At 36.1% G+C, this 27,074-nt stretch overlaps 2 protein-coding genes across 3 annotated transcripts; one reads left to right on the forward strand and one right to left on the reverse strand.

Annotated features, from left to right (window-relative positions):
* The first annotated feature begins 1,784 nt into the window (after window positions 1-1,784).
* On the forward strand, window positions 1,785-11,249 carry LOC306849554 (tumor protein p63-regulated gene 1-like protein). Its single transcript, XM_079384674.1, has 7 exons — window positions 1,785-2,102; window positions 4,154-4,245; window positions 4,611-4,661; window positions 4,748-4,873; window positions 5,024-5,177; window positions 8,346-9,084; window positions 9,144-11,249. Exons 1-6 carry the CDS (start codon window positions 1,905-1,907, stop codon window positions 8,538-8,540), a joined length of 816 nt encoding a protein of 271 aa, XP_079240800.1. The 5' UTR covers window positions 1,785-1,904; the 3' UTR covers window positions 8,541-9,084; window positions 9,144-11,249.
* On the reverse strand, window positions 11,182-25,823 carry LOC306849553 (WD repeat-containing protein WRAP73-like). 2 transcript variants are annotated; one of them, XM_079384673.1, is made up of 13 exons: window positions 25,669-25,823; window positions 24,994-25,066; window positions 24,755-24,907; window positions 24,320-24,436; window positions 21,254-21,326; window positions 19,275-19,378; window positions 18,127-18,213; window positions 17,715-17,849; window positions 17,549-17,626; window positions 16,769-16,871; window positions 14,450-14,575; window positions 13,400-13,591; window positions 11,182-12,427 (listed from the first exon to the last, which is right to left on the reverse strand). In XM_079384673.1, the coding sequence occupies exons 2-13, from the start codon at window positions 25,060-25,062 to the stop codon at window positions 12,312-12,314; spliced, it is 1,353 nt and encodes a 450-aa protein (XP_079240799.1). In that variant the 5' UTR covers window positions 25,063-25,066; window positions 25,669-25,823; the 3' UTR covers window positions 11,182-12,311. The 2 variants fall into 2 exon arrangements, with proteins under 2 accessions (XP_079240799.1, XP_079240798.1); XM_079384672.1 differs by having other exon boundaries at window positions 13,400-13,677.
* Between the last annotated feature and the right edge of the window lie 1,251 nt (window positions 25,824-27,074).

The following is a 27,074-nucleotide window of genomic DNA, read 5'->3' on the forward strand; positions in this document are numbered from 1 at the left end:
GTGTGAGTGTCATGTTAGTTGGTCCTTTGCTAAATCAAAAACATACAGCGATGCCAGTGTAGTACAATCCCTGAAGGAATTACTCTTACGACTCTTTTTAATGAATCGAAAACATTTACTTGAGGAGCTTGCCAGCTCCCGAGCTATTCATTCATTAAGCATATATACTGGATTGATTTTAATAACGTAATTGAACTTGAAGCGTGCTAACTTTAACTGATTTTATTTATTTATTTATTTATTTTTGGAAAGACATCAGCTGAAAACCCAGAATGTTGTTAAACAACAGTACAATCCATTGAATGCATATTTACAGCCTCATTTTCATCAATGTTAATTTCAATAAACTGCAAGGTCTGTTGGAGCTAAAGTCTCGCCCATTGGAGCTGGCAAGCTCCTCAAGTAAATGTTTTCGATTCATTAAAAAGAGTCGTAAGAGCAATTCCTTCAGGAATTGTACTACACTGGCATCGCTGTATGTGTTTGACTTAGCAAAGGACCAACTAATGACACACACTAACTGCTATTCAGAGCTGGGTAGATTATTCACAAATTGTAATCCATTACTGATTACAGATTACATGATGAAAACTGTAGTTAGTAATGCAATCAAGGTTACTCATTTTAGGTATAAGGTCTTCTAAACAGTTTTAGATTACTATTAGATTTATTTTTTATCTAACTTGTTTTAAACTTACCAATAACAATACTGATATAAAAAAGCAAAGGGGAAAAAATACTCCCTTTTATATCAACATCATACAATGCATTAAACATTAAATTACACCAGGGTTTCCCAAACTGGGTTTAATGTAAGAACTGCAGCAAGTTTGTGAGTTGATAATAAGATAATAAATAATTCAATGATAAAAATTAATTATTTAAACAATTACACACTAAAAATATAAATATTTAATTTGTTTACCTGCATGCCATTGTGACCATTAAGCAACACTGAACTGTAAACTTGAAAGTGTTGCTAAATTATTGAAATATTAACTTTTTTAAACATTAATAAACAACAATGACATTTCCCAAAGTTATTTACTGTCATTGTTTGAATAGGTAATCATGTAATCCATAAAAAATTAATTATAAATTCAAAATAAATGCATAGTAAATAAATGTGACCCGTACTGGCAAAATGAGTGTGAATAGGCTAATTTTGAACTACAGACGCAACTGTGAAAAATGTCAATTTTTACAAAAATGAGTTCCTTAAGACCTGCGTCTAGCAATCCCAATGCTCCAAACATTAATTAAATCTAAAATTATGTTTATTTGTACGTTTTCTTTTTTTGCATCTGTTCATATTTTTAATAACAAATATAAAATAAAAATGGCTATATTGTGATTATTAATATAGTAATTAATATTAAGAAAGGAAGTGGAGGAAATGTTGCTGGGTGATTTTGCTTTGGAACCGTCAGAAAACTCCAACTTGATTTTACTCAGAGGTTACTTTGCTGACTTCAAACATATTTCGTCCGATTCCAACAAATCATACATCATCTTAAAAGATCTTTTAATAGAGATTTTTTATTTTTTTATTTGCTCATTGTGACTCATTTTGCCAGCACGTCACACATAAATGCGTTATAAATGTAAAAAATAAATAAATAATAATAATAATAAAAATAAATTAATTTTAAATTTTTAAAAACATAAAATTTAATCTAATTATAAGCATTATACAATGTAGTATAGCCTACTGTATTTATGAGTACTTGATTTGTGGCTGAACTGTTCCTTTAAAAATCCGACTATAACTCATAAACAGAATGGGTCCCTTTAAATCGTCCGTGGAGCAGGTGGGCGTCCCCTGCGCAACACACAGCGCTTCTGGACCCGAGCGCAGTCACTTTTTACAGATATTTGCGGCTCGTTCTCGACGCTTTAGTGAAATGCTGCAGCTGAATGACAGCGTAGACCCTGAGAGCCCGGGTGCGGCTGTTTTACACGCGGGTGACTGTGATGATGGGCTGGATTTGGCCCGAGCTGGAGCTTCGGTGGCCTGCTGCACTCAGCTACAGACCCTCACGCCTTTCCATGTCCACAACCCAACCATTCGAGCCAAAGTCAAGGATTACTTCGTCTTTAGGGTGAGTAAGTGACCCAGTATTTGCTACGACACGTCCGGACTCGGTAGTCAAGCTTTATGTGTAAAATTGTTTGCATCTTAGGGTGTTGACTAGATGGGGTTGTATGTCAAAACCTAAGAAGCTGTCTACCTAGGCAGCACGGATGATCATCATAGACACTAGAACGAGCGCAGTGACATGCATCCAGAGACGATTTTTTTAAAGAACGGATCCTATGTGAATACCTGAAAATGCTTTCTACATAGGGTGCTCACCAGGTTTTTTGACACGGCCATAGATTTGTGCCCTTTAGCTGGAATGGCATGCAGTCAGAAAGCAATACGTGTTGTAACCTTGTAACATTAATTCTGAAGCACTAACTAGAATTAGGAAACCCAATTAACAGTTTACTCAGGCATGTTCAGAATGCAATTCTAATGTACTGCGTAGTATGTAGCTTGCACTAGTATGTACTACTGCCTACTACAGTTTTAAAATAGTATGCAGTGATAAACATTTGACAGATTCAAATTATTTTGCAATTATGGGGCATATTTAAAAAAAAAGTTACAGTATATTATTATTTAGTGTTATTATTGTATCATACATTTAGAATACATTTGATGCATCATGATTTCTGCATGTTTGTACACCGATTATACACTCAAATCTGTATACAGTGGCATGCGAAAGTTTGGGAACCCCTTGCAGAATCTGTGAAAATGTGAGTAATTTTAGCAAAATAAGAGTGATCATACAAAATGCATGCTATTTTTTTTATTTAGTACTGTCCACAAGACAAAAAGAAAAGAAAAAGCTGAAATTATTAAAATATCCCCCTTCAAAAGTTTGTGAACCCTTGGTTCTTAATACTGTGTGTGTTTACCTGGATGATGGTTGTTCATGAGTCCCTTGTTTGTTCTGAACAGTTAAACTGAGCGCTGTTCTTCAGAAAAATCCTCCATGTCCTGCAGATTCTTCAGTTTTCCAGCATCTTTTGCATATTTTAACCATTTCCAGCAGTGACTGTATGATTTTGAGATCCATCTTTTCACACCGAGGACAATTGAGGGACTCAAACACAACTATTAAAAAAGGATCAAACGTTCACTGATGCTCCAGAAGGAAACACGATGCATTAAGAGCTGGGGGGGTGAAAACTTTTGAACAGGATGAAGATGTCCAAATTTTTCTTATATTGTTGAAATATAATTTTTTTTTCCATTTAGTACTGCCCTTTGGAAGCAACAGAAGATACTTGCATGTTTCCTGTAAAACAAATTAAGTACAATTTACCTTGATCTTCAAATTAAAAAAGTTTTCACCCCTGACTCTGTATGTCTGATTGGTGAATGAGACCCATGCAGTGGCGTACGTTATAAACAGTGGGAGTAGTGTGGTATCATGCTTTTGTGTTTGATATTGAGCTGTTGTCATCTGTGTATGTGAAGTAGCCATGGTTCTCAACCTGGGGGCCTTAGCAAACTTCTAAGGGGCCCTCAAAATGATTTAAAAATATTTAAAATAAGACAAAACAAGCTGCAAAATCAGGAAATTTCTCAACTTTTTTTTTTCCCCCACTTTAAAGAACCAGGATTCCCAGTGTCTTGGAAAGACTTAATACAATATATGAGGGATCTTAACTATAAAGGTGTGCTTTCTTGACCTGAAAAGGTAATACAAATTAATAAAATCGGATAATTTCATGGGGAATTTTATACGTTTTGAATATGTTTTTCTAGTTATGCCAAAATATTTTACCAAGAAGTTGTGAATGAAAAATGTTTTTAAAAATCCTTTGATGTTTATCCTGTAAATCACAAACACCTGGACAAGTCATGGGGCCTCCGAATATTTTTGGGGGGAAAATGGAAACCTTCAAATGGAGTCAAAGAGTTGAGAACCACTGGCTTATAAGGATTTTAACTGCATAGTAGACATACGTTGCATCCATCCACCCACCCATCCATCCATCCATCCACCCATCCATCCATCCATCCATCCACCCATCCATCCATCCATATTTCGAGCATCTAGGCCTAAATAAGCTGCTCTTTTTGTTCTGGTCTCAGCCAGGAACGATAGAGCAGGCGGTCAATGATATCCGAACGGTTGCCTTGCCTTCAGAAGATGGAGAAGTGCTTAGCGTGTGGCTGCTTGCAGAGTGAGTCAATTGCCACCCTTTTATAGCACAATATCATTTTTACTTTTATTGCATGCATTTTTAAGTGAACAGAAGGGCCTTATGTGGATCTTGATTGCAGCCTTTACACAAAAACATACCATGGTACTGGCTTTTGGGAAATACTGTTTTTTACATTTACTATGGGAGAACCATGATATCCTTTTGAAGTAGCTTGGAGTACTATGTAAATACCATGTAAATATAGTATCTGCCAGTAATATACATCAAAATACTGTGATATTAACATCTGATAACTTCACGATACCGCTTCTGTACGTTATGCAGCAGAATTTTGACGGGTGTCTGTTCAGCCAGATTCATGTGCTTTTTATATTTAATCACAGAATCGATCACTGGAACAATGAAAAAGAGAGACTGGTACTTATAACTGAGAGGTAAGAAAGTAAATCATCATTGAGAATTGTGTTCAATACATTAGTATCAGGAATCCGGTTCTGAATGAGCTGCTGGTTTGTTACAGGTCTTTGTTGGTGTGCAAATATGACTTCATAAACCTCCAGTGTCAGCAGGTCATGAGAATTTCCCTGAGCGCTGCGGACACGATCTCAATCGGCGAGTTTGAGTTCCCCCCAAAATCCCTCAACAAGTAAAACCCTTCATTCTGTTGATGTGACATTGTAATTATATGTCATTTCATGACAAATGTCTAATAGTTTTCTCCACACTTTGTTAATAACCCAAACATGTTCATTTGTAGGCAGGCAGTATTATACTGTGTGTGTTTGTGTGTGTGAAGGAGAGAGGGAACCGGGATCCGTGTCCAGTGGGATAAGCGACCAAGACCTTCGTTCATAAATCGCTGGAACCCCTGGTCCACTGATATACCCTACGCCACCTTCACCGAACACCCCATGGCACACGCCGATGAAAAGGTGGCCTCCCTCTGCCAGGTGAGTGGGCTTTCCTACTAGAGTTTGATTCTTATTGATTTTTCTGTTTTCAATACTCGTCTTCTGCGGTATGAATACCAGCTGCATTCCAGCTTTCTGTTCTCTCTGACACACATAGCAATATAGTTTGTTACACTATTAGAAATATAGTAATATAGGACATAGGAATATAGCAAAATTGGGAATAGTTGTATAAATGTATTGCATTTGTCTATTGAAATCTTTTTACTTTTTACATCAACCAACCCGGGACAACAGATGACAATTTGCCGTCTTGGCTAACGTGTTATATTGAGTTTATGCATTATAAATGTGTATTTTCCATGATTAAATGAATAATAGATGAATTAATGTGTGCACAAGCAGTTCACGATCTGGTGTTTGTTGCGTCTCAGATCGGCTTGGTTTACAGAAAGTGAAACAAGCTGCATGTGCTGTGAGTTTTGGCTGCCTGTTAAACTTTTTCACATTCACATCATTTCCAACATTTTTGTGGATTCGACGCTTCTTTGCGTTTTTCCTCCAAAATAAAAGCTCAAGAGTTTAACTTTTGCAAGAGAAGAAATTCGTAAATATTATAAATTTACTATTGTAAAGTAAAAAATTATATATTCAATTAATAAAATATAATTTAGTTATCTTACGATAGTAATATTTATATCTTGTATTATTATTATTATTATTATTATTATTATTATTATTATCCAACTCAGAGGTAGCAGGCCTGAGGAATCTTAATTGATAAGACAATACTTTGGATAAGGTCAAAATTAAACGAACTACTCTGACTGTTCAAATTTTATGCTTTTAATATGGCATATTTTTGAAAATTTTTATCAAAATTAGTGCTGTCAAACGATTAATCAAAATTAATTGCATCCAAAATAAAAGTTTTTATTTACATAATATATCTGTGTGTGTACTGTGTATATTTATTATGTATATATAAACACACACACAAACAGTATATATTTTGAAAATATTTACATGTATTTATATGTATAAATTTATATTATAAATAAATATATTTAATATATCAACGTAACATATGTTTCTTAAATATATACATGCATGGGTGTGTATTTATATACACTCACCTAAAGGATTATTAGGAACACCTGTTCAATTTCTCATTAATGCAATTATCTAATCAACCAATCACATGGAAGTTGCATTTAGGGGTGTGGTCCTGGTCAAGACAATCTCCTGAACTCCAAACTGAATGTCAGAATGGGAAAGAAAGGTGATTTAAGCAATTTTGAGCGTGGCATGGTTGTTGGTGCCAGACGGGCCGGTCTGAGTATTTCACAATCTGCTCAGTTACTGGGATTTTCACGCACAACCATTTCTAGGGTTTACAAAGAATGGTGTGAAAAGGGAAAAACATCCAGTATGCGGCAGTCCTGTGGGCGAAAATGCCTTGTTGATGCTAGAGGTCAGAGGAGAATGGGCCGACTAATTCAAGCTGATAGAAGAGCAACTTTGACTGAAATAACCACTCGTTACAACCGAGGTATGCAGCAAAGCATTTGTGAAGCCACAACACGCACAACCTTGAGGCGGATGGGCTACAACAGCAGAAGACCCCACCGGGTACCACTCATCTCCACTACAAATAGGAAAAAGAGGCTACAATTTGCACGAGCTCACCAAAATTGGACGGTTGAAGACTGGAAAAATGTTGCCTGGTCTGATGAGTCTCGATTTCTGTTGAGACATTCAGATGGTAGAGTCAGAATTTGGCGTAAACAGAATGAGAACATGGATCCATCATGCCTTGTTATCAAAGCATATTAAATGCAAAGTTGACTGGAAGGACAAATTTAGGTTGGAAAAGGTGCACAAGCAACAGGGATGACTGCAAGCTTGAGAATACTGTCAAGCAAAGCTGATTCAAACACTTGAGAGAGCTTCACAAGGAGTGGACTGAAGCTGGAGTCAGTGCATCAAGAGTCTCCACGCTCAGACGTCTTCAGGAAAAGGGCTACCAAGCCACTTCTGAACCAGAGACAACGTCAGAAGCATCTTACCTGGGCTGTGGAGAAAAATAACTGGACTGTTGCTCAGTGGTCCAAAGTCCTCTTTTCAGATAAAAGTAAATTTTGCATTTCATTTGTAAATCAATGTCTAGAGTCTGGAGGAAGAGTGGAGAGGCACAGAATCCAAGCTGCTTGAAGTCCAGTGTGAAGTTTCCACAGTCAGTGATGATTTGGGCTGCCATGTCATCTGCTGGTGTTGGTCCACTGTGTTTTCTGAAGTCCACAGTCAACGCAGCCATCTACCAGGAAATTTTAGAGCACTTCATGCTTCCTTCTGCTGACAAGCTTTATGGAGATGCTGATTTCATTTTCCAGCAGGACTTGGCAACTGCCCACACTGCCAAAGGTACCAAAAGCTGGTTCAATGACCATGGTGTTACTGTGCTTGATTGGCCAGCAAACTCGCCTGACCTGAACCCCAGAGAGAATCTATGTAGTCAAGAGGAAGATGAGAGACACCAGACCCAACAATGCAGATGACCTGAAGGCCGCTATCAAAGCAACCTGGGCTTCCATTACACCTGAGCAGTGCCACAAACTGATCACCTCCATGCCACGCCGAATTGATGCAGTAATTCATGCAAAAGGAGGCCCAACCAAGTATTGAGTGCATAGAAATTAACATACTTTTCAGAAGCCTAGACATTTCTGTTTAAAATATCCTTTGTTTTATTGATCTTATGTAATATTCAAATTTTCTGAGACACTGAATTTTGGGTTTTCATTATCTGTAAGCCATAATCATCAAAATTTCAAGAAATAAAGGCTTGAAATATTTCACTCTGTGTAATGGATCTATATAATATATAGGTTTCACTTTCTGAAATGAGTGACAAAAAATATTGACCTTTTTCACGATATTCAAATTTTTTGAGATGTACCTGTAAATATACACAGTACACGCACACATACTATGTAAACAAAAACTTTTATTTTGGATGCAATTAATCGCGGTTAATCTTTTGACAGCACTAATCAAAATCAAAATTTCAACAAAATGCAAAAAAAAAAAAAAAGACATCTCGATCTCAGACAAGAAAATCATGGCTAAAATCATTCAGTCTGCTATTCGTATTTTTCTATATACATAGGAAGACAAATAAAAATGTTATTCTGTTCTCCGTTGAAGCTTGAGAATTTCAAGACGCAGCTCATCCAGGCTGTGAAAAAAGCCCATAAAGACTTCCCCATCCCGGGACGAGCCAATGGCGTGCTGATACTGGAGCGGCCGCTCCTGATCGAGACTTACCTGGGCATCATGTCCTTCATCAACAATGAAGCCAAACTGGGCTACGCCATGACAAGGGGAAAAATCGGCTTTTAACTCCTGAATTCTCCCTCCATCTCTCTTACGCCAGTCAAGTGCTGTTTTTGAGTGATACTGCTACACTTGAGTATGTGAGTCCAGTACATACGACTTGTTTTGTTGTTTGGATAGCGTGTGAAATGTGCCAGGCAGTGAGACGTGGTCTCTGCAACAGGATGTGCCTGGATGAAGCCCTCTTCCTCTATTCACGTGTAGTAAAACAAAAAGCCTTTCTAATGTGGTTGAATGGTTTGAAGACGCAGTTTGCTTGTGTTACTGGCATGCTTTATTGACCACTGAATATTTTTTACAAAAATTGTGACAGTCGACTAGTTTGTAGGTTGACTGAATGACTTAAGGAAGCCCTTTTCAGATGGTTTAGGGTTCACCTGACCCTGCTCTGCTGACATTCACACAGAATGTGTCTAAAAACGTGAGACGCAGCGCTCCCTTTTTTAAAAAAGTGCAATGCTGAATGCCTCCTCCGCCATGTTGCCGTCAAATATAACATGCCAGCTTGCTACTGTAAACAAAAGCTTGCAATGCTTGCTCCGCCTCCAGTGTCTTCTGATTGGTCCACTCTTTGGAGCTTTCATTGATGAGCTGCGCTGCGTGTTAAAGTTTAAATTCTTTTAACTTGACACTGTATCTTAAAAGCGTGGAGCTCATGTGCGAGACACTGCAAAAGACGTTATCTTGCGAGGGCAACGGTCCTACACATCTGTCTAGCGTGTTTACGTAGAAAAAAACTATCGAAAAGTAGTGCGCTGGAATGGAAAAATGCATACTGTGTGAACGGCTTCAGGAGTTTCGTGACACGTTTTTTAAAGTTAAACCGTTTTGTAACCAGAATGCAAAAACTTAACTCAATACTCATGGCAGGATGCTCAAACAAGAAAACAAATAAATAACAAAATAGATAAATGCGCAAGAAGCATCGTAACGACTGTAGACATTCGTTTGTGTATGGCTGTAGCAACAGAGCTTTAATGGGATTGATTTTTTTTTTTTAAAAGCTTCCATTTTACCGCATCAACTTCAAACAGCTTAAGAATAGGCCGGACAGTGGGGAGCTTTGTCTGCTAGATCTAGGGCTTGAATCTGGTTCTATGCATGGTTTGTTGATTGTATTTGGATGTGTGGGTGTTTGCAGGGACGGGTTAAAGTGCACTAGATGATCGGAGAAGTCCTGCATATGTCACCTGTTAGAAGTCTGCTGTCTCATTGGTAGGTTCACTTATGACATTTTGATTAAACAATACGAGGTCAAAAACAATAAAAAACATATGCACTGATATACCAACTTTATTATTTCATAACAACTTTAAGTACCAGTAGAGTTGGAGATTCTTCCATTTTTAAAACGGTGTTCTTCATTCATGAAACACAGCCAGAACAAATTTTTCAGTTGAATGCAAATTCCCATATTTAATTCAGCGTTCACAAATGATCACAAAAAATGATTTGCATGAGTTCGGTTTGTTTCATGAATAGAGTCCAGTGCGGCTAAAAAGGTTTCAACTTCATGCCTTCTGAACAGCACTACTATCAAATGACAACAAAGGCTTACATTATATAAAATGTATTCATTGTACTCTTAACTGCAGTGCTTTTATAGGGGTTGAAACTCTCTGAATAAAGTTAATTTGGACTGTTACTGAAGATACCAATTACGATTTTGCTTTAGTACTTTGGTATTGCTGACATATATCTTTTATTTTAGATTATTTAGATCCAGACACATGAGTCCTTTTAAAATCATATTATATACCAGCTGCTCTGCCGTCTTTGCAGAATATAACACTTTTGCATAAAGAAAATAAAGCTCAATTCTTAACTTATATGGTCAAATTGCAATTAACAATGTGTGAAATAAATGTTGTGATGCAGAACAAACAATATCGATAGCATTATCTTTAGATATAACACTGGCTTAGGTATAGATAGACAGAGGACATGTATTCTCAAGTGTCCACAGGAAGCACCTGCCTGACATGTATTTTCACACTCCGTTCATATTTCAAAATAAATTTCAGGTCGTCTTGTGGCTGTAGTGTACTACTGTTACATGTGCTTTGTTTGTGTGCTTATTCATGATTTATGCCTTATTTCTTAGTCCTGCCTAAGTTACAGAAAGTGAATTCCTCTCAGGTGACGTTGGTCAACAGATTGGCTTTAAATGAACTGTTTAAGGATGTATGACACGGCGGGATGTTCTGACCTTGAAGGTTGACGCTGTTGAGCGATTACGGGTTCTGAGATTTTGAAGTATTTTTTATGCATATGCACTTATATTAGTTATTGTAACCTTGTTGAAATTATATCCCGACTGTTTTTTTGTTTTGTTTTTTAAACACAGGCATCATAGTGTTTTTTTCTATATATATTTTTGGTTTTAAATGTAATGTGAAGTTGTGCATGATGATTATGCCTGCAACGTGTTAGCTGTATAATTTGTTAGTCATAGCCTCAATTCATCAAAAAGAAAATCTAAGCACATTTTCCTCTGCTCAAAAACACATGTAATTGTTTTTCAAATAAATATTATTTGCATACCTATTCATCCAAGTTATCATGGTAAAATACCGTTCCTAAATCAAGCCTAAATCGGAACTCTTCCATGTTTCTGTTTAAATCTGAATTTTAGAAATCAACAACAAATCGTCATCACACTGATTTATGTAATATAAACATCATGCTTTAAGTAAAGTGGTTATTTGAACACTTTTCAATTGTTGTGTGTCTTATTTTTTGCTAAATTTACTCAAGGTTAAATCTCACAAAATTTGACAAGAAAACTATTTTTTACATTAAGCACAAGTCCACACAAATTCATTAACTGGATGTAAAACAATCCTAAATTAAATCTAAATACAAGTATTCATAAATCTATTTATGGTAGTATTTAGTGCGTCAAATAATCACAAAAAAAAGTTGTTTACTTAATGTGTACTGTTCATTTATGTATAAATACACACACACAATATATATATTTTGAAAATATTTACATGCATATACATAAATATTTAATATGACATTTTTCTTAAATATAAACATGTGTTAGTGTGTACTCTGTATATATTACTACAATGTAAACAACTTTTTTGGATGTGATCAATCGTTAGACAGCACTCATTTATTTCTTTAGTAGTCTATTACAGTAATAATTTTTGTCAAATGTTCTTGACAGGATTTTATGAGATTCACCATAATCCCTTTAAAAGAAAAACTTAAGGGAAACAAGTGTAGAAAACTTTATTACAAACTTTATAAAAATCTAGTTTTTAAACCTTAAACATTAAGGAAGAACAATGAAATACAACAGATATTGTAATTCACATTCATCTAAAAAAACAAACAAATATACAGCTACAAAATTACTGCAAATCTAAAGTGACATGTTTGTATGATATATTTGGTGTAAGGCCATAAGAAAGATGTGTCAAAGCATCGGTTCATTTGCACTATGCTGGTGCTGGAGAATCACACATATATGCTAAATATCTGTGCTAGCCAGTGCTCTGCTTGAGAACACAAACCACATTTAATTACCTCACAGACTATTTTACTCATAGCATGTGCTTTATTGAAAATCAGCAGTTTGTGTCTAGATGAAAAAGTTATAAAAGTGCTGAGGTATATTTGCAGCCACAGTGTTTGTCTCGAGTGGGAGAGCAGATTTCTTCAGCGAGTCTCTCATGTGGGGGCAGTTTATATTCTGTAGGATTGCAGAAGCTGCTCCTGTATTGTAGAAACAGGCTGATGAAGAGTGTGATGAAGAGCTTTGGTTTATTTCTCCTCCTCCTCCTCTGCTTCCATGTAACACAGACAGATGTGCTCTTTTGAGAGCAGGACGAGTGAGCTACCACTGCAGTGCCAAAACAGAGACTGCACCTGAAAACTGCCTGTGAGGAAACACAGAAAAAGTTAGATGTTTCCACACATTTTATGCAAGCAGCTTCCTGTATTTTTTAGGGGAAAATGCATTACCTAAATCTGGTTAGGTAAACAAAACTATATATGACCTGAAGTTGTAAAAAAGGCTGATAAAATCAAACCGGTGACTGCGCATCAATTAAATTGTATAGTAATGTAAATCATTTCCTATTTTTGTCATTATCTTGATAACAGTAATCAGCCTACAGTGAGACTAATGAATGGTGGAAGAGCTGATCATGGATGCACTGATATATAAAAATTCAGCCCAATAAGAAAAACTGATAATTAGGTATAATGCTAAATGACAATGTATAAAATATTTCAGTATAAATAGTAAAAAAAAAAAAAAAATTAAATGCTACAAATAAATGTTGGAATCACAGAAATTCATTTCAAGACTTGATGCATTTAAAAGTGATTGTTTTTTTTTATTAAATTTAATAGGAATCATATGGCAAAGGTCATCAAAATCTAATTCTAAAAATATGGGAAATGAGCATGTATAATAATTTATTAAATATACCATACCGACTGATAACATTAAAGAAATAAATCTGTAATATTAGTAACTGATATGGTAGTGAGGAGTTGTACGTTACTGGAATGTATTACTGTAATTATAAATAAATTCTTTACATTTTTGTGAAAGATGCAGTTTCACCAAGAATGCTGAAAGTTTCATAATGTCATGCGCTTGTCACTAATATCCTGATTAAAAAAATATATATTTTTAACACCGCTTCATGACCAACTAAATATTCATATCAGGAACATTTAGCCACCACTAGCAGGTGGCAGACAATTCATTTTGACCAGTAACACAGCCGCTTACTGCTTTATTATAACACACAGATCTGTATGTGCGGTTCAAGCAGTGGCGTAAAAGCTAGTCTGAATATAAAGCCGAGGCATGCACTGTGGTGAAACTGGATCCATACCTTCAACTGGTACATTCGCAGACACGCAGCCGGCCGGTGACCACAGATAAACTTTGGTGTTTCCGGTGCAGAGAGCCAGTCGAGGTCTGCTTGGGTCCCAGACAAAGCAGCGCACAGGAGCCGTCTGCTCCAGGACGGCCAGCAGACGGAGTCTCTGCATGTCCCACACCCACAGGCTCTGAGGCATGTTATCTGACAGATGTTAGACACAGCGTCAGTGGAAACCAGTAACAACACCCTCACAAACACGAGCCTATGAGCCACAGTTGTCAGGACGTCTGAATAGGCAGAATGAAGTCGGTTTAATGCAAGGGAATTTCCTAGGAAGCAAGGGCACCAAATGGCTCTGAAAAGCCCATCCAGGCTGGCATTAGCAGAATGCAATGCTTCTCATAATGGATACGGTTGCCAAATGGAACAAAAGGCATGAAGACTGAGATGAACTACACAGCTAGGTGGAGTTGTTTCCACAGTCATTAAACTTTTCTGTGAATTTTAACATTGTGATTTCTGGGGCTAGATAAGTCAAGCAATCAAATCAGGTCACTTTTGAGATTTTGGGCTATTTTGCTTCCATTACTGGTCCTCTTTCAGACTACTGGAAAGAAAACAGGTTTGATCAAATAAAAATGTGTGGGTGTTACAGTATATCTGATTTATGCAGTTATAGAGAGATACAAAATCTCTGTAAAAACCTTTAATGTCAACAAAATGAAACCAGCTTTAATGTTCCGATTTCTGTTCTGTAAATTAATGCAAATGAGTGCAAATTTAATTCGATAATGGCTCATTTGCAAAATCATTTAATAAAAGTTTCTTAATCTACAGTGATTAATCGACTGGGGAAATTATAGTTATGTATAAATGTACCATATTCACCAGCAGTATCTAGTCTTAACTGAATATAATTGTTTGCAGGTACTCTCATCTCTAAAATATTTCACTTGCTAGAAACTGCTCTTGATCTGTGATCTATGAAAAATAGTTTAAAATCTGTATCTAGTTATGCATGTTATGGAAATTCACATTCAGGGTTCATGATTGCCTCACCATTCTTTGTAGCAAGGAAGCGATTATCAGCACTGAAAGCCAGAGCAGAGATGCCGATTTTCGGGTTGGCTCGGTCTGGATCGGGCTTGATTACTGGCACCTGGGCTGGCAGTTGTGTGATCTCATCTGAAGCAAGGCAAGTCTAGTCAGTTTTCACAATTTAAATGTATTTCACCACCTATTTCTGGACTTAAGCTTATCTTTCTTTCTTGCTTTCTTTATAAAGCACTTTCACACAACTACCGGTTGATCCAAATGCTGTGCAATACAACTAAAAAAAACTAAATTAGAAACCACAAAACACAATATAACAATACAATTGACATGGCTAGATAAAAGCTATTGACAAAAGATGTTTAAGCAGGTATTTAAATATTGGCAAAGAGGGCGCAGCTCTAATAGAAGCTGGTAATTTGTTCCATAGACTAGGACCGACAACAGCGAAGGATCAATCACCTCTGCATTGGAACCTCGATCTAGAAACAGAGAGGAGACCAAGATTACTATTTGGTTTATGAATAGAGATTGCCTCAGAGTGATATGATGGTGCTTGATTATGAAGAGATTTAAAAACAAAAGTTAGAATTTTAAAAACAATTCTAAATTTGACTCGTAACCAATTTAACGAAATAAGATTGGGCGAAATGTGATCGAACCTCCGTCTGCCTGTCAGCATCCTTGCAGGAGCATTTTGGACCATATGTAAACATTATAGAGGACTGATTTATACCATAGTATAGAGAATTACAGTAATCTAAACGAGTAAAACAAACAAGGGAATAATCTGTTCAAACTGTTTTACAGAGAGTACAAGATTTGATATTCAATAAATGCCATAAGTGGAAGAAACTTAATTTGACCACTGCACTAATTTGCTTCTCAAAACCCAGGTTGCAATCAAAAAGAACACCAAGATTTTTAGCACAGGCTGTAAAGTAGGAAGAGAGATGACCGAAATGAAGGGCAGTCTTCATATGACTTCTTTACTTTTATGCTGCAAGGGAAAATAAAGAGCATCATCCGCGTACAGGTGGAAGGACACTCCATATTTCTCAAAGATAGCACCCATCAGTAGCATAAATATAGCAAATAAAACCGGGGCATGCATTGATCCCTGTGGCACCCCACAAGCAAGCAACCATTTCAACACCTTGCCCTGTAACCCAACACAGCTCTCCAGCCTGGAAATCAAGATATTGTGATTAACAGTATACTCTATAAGCTAACATAGGATGTGCATTAATGCTAAACCATATAGTGCACATTTGTAGCATTTCATTTTTTACCGTCAAGTTCACTTATAAATGCCACTAATAAAAGTTTAGTTGTTTTTGTTGTACTGCATTAATGCTGAGTGGAACTTCAAAATGATTATTACAATCATTATTATTAAATTATTTAAAAACACACATAACTGTATTTACTATAAAATTAAATATATGCCGTTAATAATTATAGTAATGAGATGCCTTTTTCTTTAGATTTTGGCTGGAATATAGCCTGGATATGTTTTCCTGAAATTCACCCCCAAAAAGGGCTATTTTTTTGTACTGTACCTTTAAAATGTCTCTATGCAGGAATGCACATACGTTTTTCAGTCCGGTTCTCATGAGAGCACCTGGAGATTTGGTTTGGTGCTCACCCTGCAAATAGTGTGACCCCTTAAATATAACTATAAAAAATTAAATAATTTATAATTGTAATAATAGTAGCATTGCACTTTATTTATATAGTTTTTATATTTTTGCGTTTGCTGTGAAATCGGCAGCGCATAGCCTAGATTTATGCGTTATGGAAATCTTACGCAGCATTACACTTAGTCAATCTAAAATGGTGATTGTGCATTAATCACCAGTCAACTATGTCGGTACACAAATGAGCGGTCAAATTGCAGATAACCTTAGCATATAACCAAGTTGCTGAATTGGTGTTGATCTGTCAACTACATGTAATATGTGGTCAAATGTTAAGGCGCTCAAGTTTTTTTTTTTCAGCTTAGTTCCAATAAATCTTGTTTTCTTACATATAACCACTTTCTGTGTAGTTTAGGGCTCATTGTAACATGAGATCTCTATTACCATGATGCTGGTGAGATTTATGTTGCGGCATCTGCAGACCGTTGCCAATAGTCCAGCAATAGAAAGTTACTCATCTTTCTTAATGACCTGCCACCATGTTAAATCTACGGACTCCACTGAAACAATGCTGTCTGCATTGCAGGTAATATTAGTGCCAGCGCACATAATCGACACCCTCCTCACATTATAAACATAGTTTACCTATCAAGAATTGAATCCTAGCAAGATTAATGAAACTTACATTTGCTCTGTGTGCTAAACAGCGAATTATCCACAGTCAGCTGATGAATAGAAAGATCATCACTGCCCACAACAGGTCTTTTCTCCACTTCCTTAAACACCACCTAGAAAAAAACAGTGTATTAGAGTATGAAACCAGAAAAAAAAAGACAATGACTAATTATAAAGTATTTCATTTATAAACATGCAAAATGAATATTTCCACAAAGGTCCAGTTTGTGCAACCCAGGCTTACTGGAAAAACATGTCTATAGCAACATACATGCAAAATGATAGTACGTTACTTCTGGCATGTTCCACAATACTTTCAAAGTGAAATGTCCGGTGAGTGGCACAAAAAGGGTTTAGTTTTATCTGAAACAATCTAGCAATGTTTTATTCCATCGGTAGTCATACATATTGTGGCAGTTCGGAGATGAAATGCCCTGTGAGTGATGTTAAAAGAGCTTGATTAGGGTTGGAGCTAAACTTTGCATAATTTGGCTCACGTAGGGTTTCCTACATGATTTCCACCTCATACCATTTGGACATGTTCACATAGGCACGTAACCGAAGAAAAAGACCCTTGCTTTTTTTTTTTTTTAACTACACATGCCATCTTAACAATTTTCATAACCATCCAAAGACATCGGTCTACATGCATACATAAACCAACAGTTTTAAAAAAATGCATATTCAACAAATATAGAGGTAATGTAGTGGATTTTGTTACAACAGTGCAGATTAAAGTAAAGTTGAGAGTTTCTTCCTCCAGACAGGCACTCAGGAGCAAAACACCTACAGCTTTAGTGTTTATGATGGTGGCTGGATGCTCCAATTCTGTGATTTTCTTCCAGGTGATATGATTCAGGATCCGAACCTGATGGAAAGCCCATCAGAAGTCTCTTAAACAGATTATATTATATAAAACTGATACTTTACATATGCTTCCTGAAGAGATTTCCTACCTTCTCATCATAGCTGCCAACGGCCAGGAACTGGCTGCTGGGGCTCCAGGCGACAGACTTAATGCCTAGAGACCACTCATACGCACTGTAGGAGGACAACAGGCGACCGTCCAGCGAATATAATAGAATTTTATACTGAGGAGAGAAACAGAGTTTATCTGATTAGTTAATACTTCATCCAGTTTTATAAACTAAAATTGCTTCCATGATAAAAATTCAATTGTATTGATAAATAAAAAGAGACATTCAAAAGCCAGTTGCTGCATCAAACAAACTGAGAACAAACTCAGTTCACAGACCTTTTGATGGCAAAACCATTTAATCTTTGGTCAATGACCAAAATCCAGCTGTAAAAGAAGTCTTGTGTGACCATAAGCAGTGATTTTCTTTAAGTTAAGACAGAGCACCTTACCTCGAGACAGTTGTCCCACACTGCAATCATACAGCCGTTAGGAGACCACTCCAGCCCCGCCAGATCCTGAGTCTCGCTCTCAAAATGCTACAGACAAAATGAAAAATGGAAGTTCACTTATAAATGCCAGCCAAAATGTCATATCTTATTTTTGGATCGGAGAAAGTGGACAATGGTCATGAAAAATTATGCAACCCAAAATCCAAAGATTTGAGAATTTGTTAAATGTTACCAAACATTTAATACAAGTATTTGATAATCAAGTCATGTATCCTCATCTGATTCAATGATATTTTGCCAGTTTTACTGATGAAGACAACAGACAAAGGGCAGGACATTTTTTGGGGAGAGAACTAGTGGTCAACCGATATATCGGCCTTGGCTCTCACATTCTCCCTCTTGTCGTTAACAGTTCTATCTAATAAACAAAGGAATTAAAATGTATACAAAAACGTATTATAACGATTGCGTTTATATTAGGCAAACATTATAATACTTTCCCGTTTGCGGTCAGCATTCAGCAAATATGCATTTATATCATTTAAACAAATCTTTGAATGACTAATAAACATTTAATTTCACAAACCTTGCAGACTTAAGTCGAATCTAGTTGAGATCTTATAAAGTGTGCATTTGAATTCTGTATGATCGCGTGTATCTGCGTGACGGTCGGTCCGTGTGCGGATAAAAGGAGAGTTCAGCTTCACTGGAGATGCACGATCGACAAACTTTAAACTTGTGATTAAAAATTATGCTGCGCTTTATGCATTTGACCACTGCCATATTCATGACACTGTGTGCTGTATGTAAACTGAGTGTTACCTTGGCTTTATTTGAAAAAATATGATTTCCAATGCACACAAACTTCCAAGAATACTGAGTGCCCTGTTGGTTACAGCGTTTAAGCTACTTCCTTTTTAATTATATATTTTTTTAAATATTTGTGAAAAATACTTTGTCTTCTAAAGTATAAGTATGTCTATATTACACATTTATTTTTTAATCCATTTTCAAATTTCTTAAATATTAATTAAAATAAATTAAATTATATCGGCTTCATATTGGCAGTAAAAAAAAAAAAAAAAAAACATATCGGTCGACCACTAGAGAGAACTGTAGAACATACTAGCTTTGATAGCTGCACTCACTCTAAGAAGATGCCAGTCATTACACACAAACACACTGATGTAGTCTTTACACTCCCGTCTCTCGGCCAGAGCCATATAACGACCGTCTGCAGTGAAGTCCACACCTGAAACACATTTGTATATTTGAAGCATAAATAGTCAAACATACGCTATAGATGTTAGGCATATGCTATATATGTAGGCACTGTATTTATACAAGCATGCTGGCTGATATAGCAGTCACCTTGGATTCACACTAAAGCATGTGTCCGGTTACCTGTACTGCAAATAATTATATAATTTGACAGCTGATTCAAAAGTTTTGGTTGGTTTAGTAAGATTTTTTATGTATAGGAATTAATACTTTTATTTAGCAAGGGTGAAATAAATTGATCAAAAGCGACAGTAAATACATTTGACGTTATAATCAGTTTCTATTTTAAAATAAATACTTTTCTTTTGAACTTTCTATTCATCAAAGAATTCTCATTTCGATCAAATAAATTCATGAGAAAAAAAATTCAAAATTATATTTTTGAACAGTAGTATACCAGTGTTATTTGTATTATTAGTATCAATATTATAGTTTTGGTACGATTATAGTTTTATATTTATAGTTTGAATTAATTTCATTGTATTTCAGTTAAAGTTTTAGGGATTTTGTTGTGTTTTTGCCATTTTTATCAGTTTTAGTTATTTTAGTACATCAAATTAAACTAAACAAAAATGACAAATATTGCATTAAATGTGTTTAATTAATTTTTTATTTTTTTCTATTTTAAGTAATTTTTTTTAATTTTTTTTTAGGTTTTGTTAACTATAATAATGCTGTAGTATGCATATTTAACATTGCTCTTTTAACAGGGTTTCTGCAGGATTTTTTTTTTCAAATTTAAGACTTTAAGACCTGAACAAATAAAATTAATACCATATGAGCGGGGTAGGGCAATATCTATAGTACCATATTAAACAGTAAAATGACTGTAAAAAGCATCATTTACAATTCAGAAATAAATGTTCACAAAAACAAACAGTTGTCAAATGCTAAACTTTAGATTTCAGCCTTTAATTCAAAAGTATTAATTATTATATTGATTTAAACAATTATCATCAATAAATTATTATATAAATTAAATAACACGAATTAGGGGTGTACGATATTGACAAATTATATCTTGATATTTTCTGGGATTTTATCAAGAATGATAATTAGACGATATTTTGCTGAGTGTGTTATTGTGCTGGTATCTTAAAGATTACTGTGGACAGCTGACTCCTGATTTTTTTTTTTGATATTCTTCATATTCTGTGTGGTCAGTTCACAGCAGTGATAGAAATTAATCTTTTCTAATACGTTTTATGGGCATTTTTACCTTTAAGCCATTTTTTTCTAAAAGTGTGCATCCTCTTTTGAGTCAAATTCTTGCATTTGGGCTGTTACCAAGCAAATGAAATCAGTATCAACAAAATTGATCTTTAAACTACTTTAAATAATGAAGTATCTTCCCCAACACTGGACAAATGTCTATGTTATGAATGGAACTGTGCTCCATAACTTTAACCCATTGCTGCACAAAATAAAATGACTAAACTGTTCATAATTCACTCTGTTAGACGGACAGCACGATGCTAGGACAGAAGCACCTTTCAACAGGAGTTTTCCATCAGCTGATCTGAAGTTTACAGCTCAATCTTCGAGCGACAGTGGAGACAGATAGCTGAATCCACACAGTGCTGGCCAGAAAATGACAATCTATGGTAGTCATGCATGATATGAACTTCATGTCCTCTGGAGTATACGTTCTCTACATGCTGACAGGGGGTTATGAGGACTATGTGCCGTTTACCAGCTGTCTGTGAGAGCTCATGTCTGGCTAGACACCCAGGGACAAAACTTATATTACAGGTAAATACCCTAACCCACATGATTCATGTTTCTGTGACCCTGTCCTTACATCTCCGCTCTCACAAACATTTATACATCTGACTCATTCACTCACCTTTCTGGCAGGCTTTAGGATACTTGATGTAGGATACAGATTTTGTGCACAGGGACCAGACGGTGACTCTCAACTGTGAGGAAAAAATAAACTTTATTTTTTTAAAGGAAATATCCATTTAATTTAATTATACAAACTCAATCTGCACCTTCAGGTGGTCAACAGTGAAACACAGGTTTGTGGTGTACAAACAGGTTTAAGTGCCAGAATATACCCACTATACCTGACAAAGCTGATTGGACAAAAGAGAACTTTTACAACCCCAATTCTGGAAGTGTTGGGACGTTTTTTTAAATTTGAATAAAATGAAAACAAAGACTTTCAAATCACATAAGCCAATATTTTATTCACAATAGAACATATATAACAAATGTTTAAACGGATACATTTTACACTTTTATCCACTAAATGAGCTCAAATTTGATGCCTGCTACAGGTCTCAAAAAAGTTGGAACGGGGGCAACAAAGGGCTGACAAACATGGAGAACATCTAGCAACTAATTAAGTTAATTGACATCAGGTCTGTAACATGATTAGCTATAAAAGGGATGTCTTAGAGAGGCAGAGTCTCTCAGAAGTCAAGATGGGCAGAGGCTCTCCAATCTGTGAAAGAGTGCGTAAAAAGATTGTGGAATACTTTAAAAACAAGGTTTCTCAACATCAGATTGCAAAGGCTTTGCAAATCTCAATCTACAGTGCAAAAGATTCAGAGAAACTGGAGATATCTCTGTGCGTAAGGGACAAAGCCGAAGACCTTTGTTGGATGCCCGTGGTCATCGGGCCCTCAGACGACACTGCATCACTCATCGGCATGATTCTGTCATTGACATTACTAAATGGGCCCAGGAATACTTCCAGAAACCACTGTCAGTGAACACAATCCGCTGTGCCGTTTGCAGATGCCAACTAAAGCTCCATCATGCAAAAAGGAAGCCATATGTGAACATGGTCCAGAAGCGCCGTCGTGTACAGTAGGCCAAGGCTCATTTAAAATGGACTGTTTCAAAGTGGAAAAGTGTTCTATGGTCAGACGAGTCCAAATTTGACATTCTTGTTGGAAATCGTGGATGCCGTGTCCTCCGGGCTAAAGAGGAGGGAGACCTTCCAGCGTGTTATCAGCATTCGGTTCAAAAGCCAGCATCTCTGATGGTATGGGGTGCATAAGTGCATACGGTATGGGCAGCTTGCATGTTTTGGAAGATTAGGATTCATTAATGATTCATGTCCTCCAACCAGGAGCCTCCAACATTAGAAATAAGAGTAAAGAGGGTCATGATTTTAAAACCTGAATACTTTTAAAATTACAAAATTAAATAATTAAATAAAAATGAAATATATGCAGTTTTATAATAGTGGTCACTGAGACATTTGGTTTTGTTTTGGTTTTTATGGTCTCTGCAAACAATTACTGACTATTGTATTATCAATAGTATAAAAATATAGTGAGAATATGCTCAACATCAAGTACATGAGCAGTACAAAGTAAAAAGTTTAAACAGTTGTTTATGAACATCTGCCGTTCTAGTCTGTATCGTCCAGCCATCCATGGACTGTAAAATGCTAAATTGAGCTTTTCTTGACCTTTAACCAAGAGTACGGTGTTCTTATATGTACACGAGGCAGTTGAATAGAACACTTATCGTTCCTGCAAACTCAAGTATATGCCGATCGCATGTCATTATGCTTCTCACGTTGACACCTAGTCAGTATTCAATAAACTGGTCTGCCATGATGAACAACAAAGCTCACAAAGTTTGCTGATGCTATCACATACAGTATTAGATGTCTAATATGTGCCTGCCACCTTTATACTGTTCAGTTGGTATCCTCTAGGTGGCACCCTAGGGGATGAATGGCCTGTGAATTGAGTCGGTCTAATTTTCAAACACACTTTGTACCATAAGCGGCTGTATAAAAGGACCATTCGTAATAGTGGATGTGTTATTATTAAAACAGATAGTGTACTGTTCATTTATGGAAGCCTGTAACAGAGACGTCAGATGGAAGACAACAGACAAATGTCCAGCCATCCGTCATTCTGCCTCGGACACTAGACAAAGAGCAAGAATTCCAGACAGACGGACACTTAACTCCAAGTGCGCAAACACACACACACACACACAGCTGTCCAGCATCTCAACACCTGTCAGTAATTCTTGGAATCAAGTTCAGGCGACAGACTACAGTGGCACTCGGCCCAAGTGTAATCCAGACAGACAGACAGAAGGAGAGAGAGGAGGACAGTAACATCAAGATTTCATAATAGACTAAAAGTTTAGGTTCATTAAGATTTATTTTTTTCAAAAATAAATATTCAGCAAGGATGCATTAACTGGATCAAGAAAAGATGCATAAAAGTTTTCGTGCAGAAAACAGCACAACTGTAATAATAATCAGAAATGTTTTTTGAGCAGAAAATCAGCATATTATAATGATATCTGAAGGATCATGTGACACCGAAGACTGGAGTAATGATGCTGAAAATTCAGCTTTGCATCAAATAACATTTTATAATATCTTACAATGGAAATTTTTTTATAAATATTTTGATTTATTCATCTATTGTTCTATATGTCTTCATTGTGTAATCACTGGGATATTTTGACTTATTTTATTTGACTTTTAATATTTTTTGACATCCTTTACATTTTGTTTCCAATTATTTCTTTACATTTAAATGTACTGCACTGTTGTTTCCCTTATTGGACCTCAAGTTTGTTGAAGTGTATGATCAAATAAATGCAGCCTTGGTGAGCAGAAAAACATGTAGTGTCATTTTTCATTCATGTACATGAAACAAAAAAAAAAAAACACCATCATATTTTGCAGATAGTACTATTAGTCCAAAATTTGGTATTTTTTATTATTGTTGTACTTTGTCTCATGTTTTGTGTATTAACACGACCATAAGAAGTCATTTCCAGAAGAGCATTGTATAAACGCTCTTTTCTGATTGTGACCCCATTGAATGAATCCGTCCTGTGCATGGACTGTCTGTTATTTTCAGGTCTTTATTTATGGGCAGCAACAGTTGACACGATACAAAACTGACTCCTCCTTACTTACATTGAACTCAGTGGTGTTGAGTACGTGTCGCCCGTCAGGACTCCAGCGTGACGAGACTAGTCCAATCGAACCCTCGTCTATCTTACAATGCCAGTCCGGCTGCTCTAGAGACCATACCTGAGAGAGCGAAAACAGAGTCACTTCAGTAATAAACATATCTGAATCCTGTCGCCCTTTTGAATGGCTCAACATGAAAGACTGCCGCTTTCTTCCCTTACAAAGGTAAGCTGATTTAATTAGGAGATTTTATTCAATAGCTGAAACAGTGACAAGTAAAGATGTGACACCTCAGATCATGTGTCTTGTTGAGAAGACGCATGGATGTGCTTTTATAGCTTTTTTTTTTTTTTAAGACCTTCTGAGTAAAAGCTAAAAATAGCCAGAATGAAATCAGATAAAAGCGCATCAATAAATGCAATGGGCAGCTTGTCATACCTGCACTAGTCCTCTTTTGTACATGGCACAAAGGATGAAGAGGGAGTCAGAGGACCACTCCATGTGCATCACCTGGTCCAGGCATGTGTACAGGTGCATGATCTGAAGGGTGTTGAAATCACGGACCACCAGGCGGTACTGAACACAGGTGGCCTACAAGGTGGTAATTAATAAGAAAGATCAATATATGCAATTCTAGCCATACGATAATGTTGATAGCTGTAAGAAAAGCATCTTACCAAATATTTCCCATCTGGAGAAACTTTGCACAATTGATTGGACTGCTTGAAGACCTCAGAGAAATTCATGCTACTGAAACCAACAGTAAATCTTAAAATATTTCACTTTTTTATAGTGTTTATGCATCCTTTGAAATCGACAGTAACATACCCATTCAAACAATACTTGATCAGAAAATCAAAAGATATATTTTTCAGCAAGTAAAATAAATACATGTGTTAAACAAAGCCCATTTAAGAAACATTTAAAGACATTTTACTTGTGATTCTCATCAGATTTACACTAATGTAGACCATTTTGAAATGTGCAAATCTCAAAAAACAGAATAAAGGCTGTAAATCAGCACTAAATGTAATACAAATATTAATACTTTGCACAAATACTTAAGTAATGCTCATAATGTTCAATGCAAAATGTTTCTTATTTCTATTTTTTGATGAAACATGACCGGCCTGTACTTAATAACAGGTGAGATTCCCCCAGGTAGATAAACTGTGTGTTAAATATATTCTTTAAAGCACTTTTCGAGTATGTCAAATGCAGAATTTACTACCATAGCGAATATTAGGACTACTTTTTGAAAATTATACGATTTTAGAAACGACAAAATAATCCATAAATCGTCTATTGTCAGGCTTATGAAACGTTACTAAAGTTAAAAACATGCGTTTTACCTTTCTGAGTATCGTAAGCACCGATCCGAAGAGTTTTTGGTCAATTATTATTAAGACATTTGCAGGATAAAACAAAAACACACTCAAAAACACAATCAAACGATCTCTAACCGAATCGCTTACAGTGTCGGAAGTGACGTGTCATGCTGACAGCCAATCAGCGCCGCGCTTTATTGTCGGCGTCACGAGGGAATTGTGGGAAATGTAGTTTCGTCGTCTATTTTCTAGTAGGCTATGCTTTTACAATAAATATTTATACTAAACTCATGCCGAGTAATTTTATGACTTTTCTAAATGTAGTGAGTTTATTATTCCCGTGTATGCATTTCAAAACAAATGCAAAAACACGTTATGCTATCAGGAGATGCAGGTGAATTAAATCCATGTCTAATTGTGTTAGTTCTAGTCTCGAATTAGACTGTCACACCGTACGCATACACACATTTACGCATATAATAATAAAGTGAGAATGTAAATGTTAAACTTTAATCAGATTTTAGCAAGCTCTTCATATGGGATTAGTGTTTCCCGCTCGCGTGCGCCCAAACGCGGCTAACACCTCCTCCCGTCCCCCAACAATTCCCCAAACCTCCCCTCCCCTCCCCTCCACAGCCAAGTGCACTCACTCCGCAGCGCATAATCATAAGCATCCGGCGTTTTGTTGCTCAATGGCTTAATTCGCAACTCGTTTGCTGTCGGGTCAGCAGCAGGTCAAGAAACTGATTTTGGGATCCAGGGAACATCGCCATAGTTTGTTGCAAGCCAGGAATATAACTTGTTTGGTAAGTAAATGTAATATAAATATAGTGTTTATGGCTTGTTTGAACTCTTTACTATATGTACGATGTGTAAAATGAGAGTTAATGGGAATAATATCTAATGCACATTGCACTTTAAGTGAAATCTCCTCATGCTTTAATCATTCACTGCAATATCTTATTATTATAGACTTGAATTGGGATTGTTAAGTAGGTTAAATTAGGCTAGTTGTATTCAAATTAATTAATAATGCAAATCTAGGCTATTAAATCACCCTACTGATCGATTTATTTATTTCAAGGTAGTAATTGAGTTATTTTGAACTCTAAAGCACATGTAAGTGTAATTTTGTTCGCTTTTGTTTGTCTATAAATAGGAAATCGATGAGTGTCCCACAATCAAAGGGGATGCAGTGGTCAGAGTTCACTATATGATAATTTTCTGTCAACATGTACAGTATAAACCTATGCTTGATAAGAAAGATGAACCTCTGAAGAGTATAGGCTCCAGCATACTTGATATATCCAGTGTAATGTAGCCTATATTTTATTAGATTATGTTTTAGGCTATTCAATTGTACTTATTTAATCTTATGTCCAGCCTAACAGTTAAGAAAATCCCTAAACTAAATTAAAATGACAAAATCG

Source organism: Barbus barbus (assembly GCF_936440315.1).
Source record: "Barbus barbus genome assembly, chromosome: 29".
NCBI lineage: Eukaryota > Metazoa > Chordata > Actinopteri > Cypriniformes > Cyprinidae > Barbus > Barbus barbus.

Excerpts from the sequence above, each read along its gene's own strand:
- LOC306849553 (XM_079384672.1), bottom strand. The coding sequence starts at position 25,062 with ATGAATTTCTCTGAGGTCTTCAAGCAGTCCAATCAATTGTGCAAAGTT. Across the intron at positions 24,437-24,754 it reads ACAAAAGAGGACTAGTGCAG|GTATGGTCTCTAGAGCAGCC; the intron begins GTATGACAAGCT and ends TCGCTCTCTCAG. Across the intron at positions 14,576-16,768 it reads GTTTAGCACACAGAGCAAAT|ATGAGATCACACAACTGCCA; the intron begins GTAAGTTTCATT and ends GCCTTGCTTCAG.
- LOC306849554 (XM_079384674.1), top strand. The coding sequence starts at position 1,905 with ATGCTGCAGCTGAATGACAGCGTAGACCCTGAGAGCCCGGGTGCGGCT. Across the intron at positions 2,103-4,153 it reads AGGATTACTTCGTCTTTAGG|CCAGGAACGATAGAGCAGGC; the intron begins GTGAGTAAGTGA and ends TTCTGGTCTCAG. Across the intron at positions 4,874-5,023 it reads CCCCCAAAATCCCTCAACAA|GAGAGAGGGAACCGGGATCC; the intron begins GTAAAACCCTTC and ends GTGTGTGTGAAG.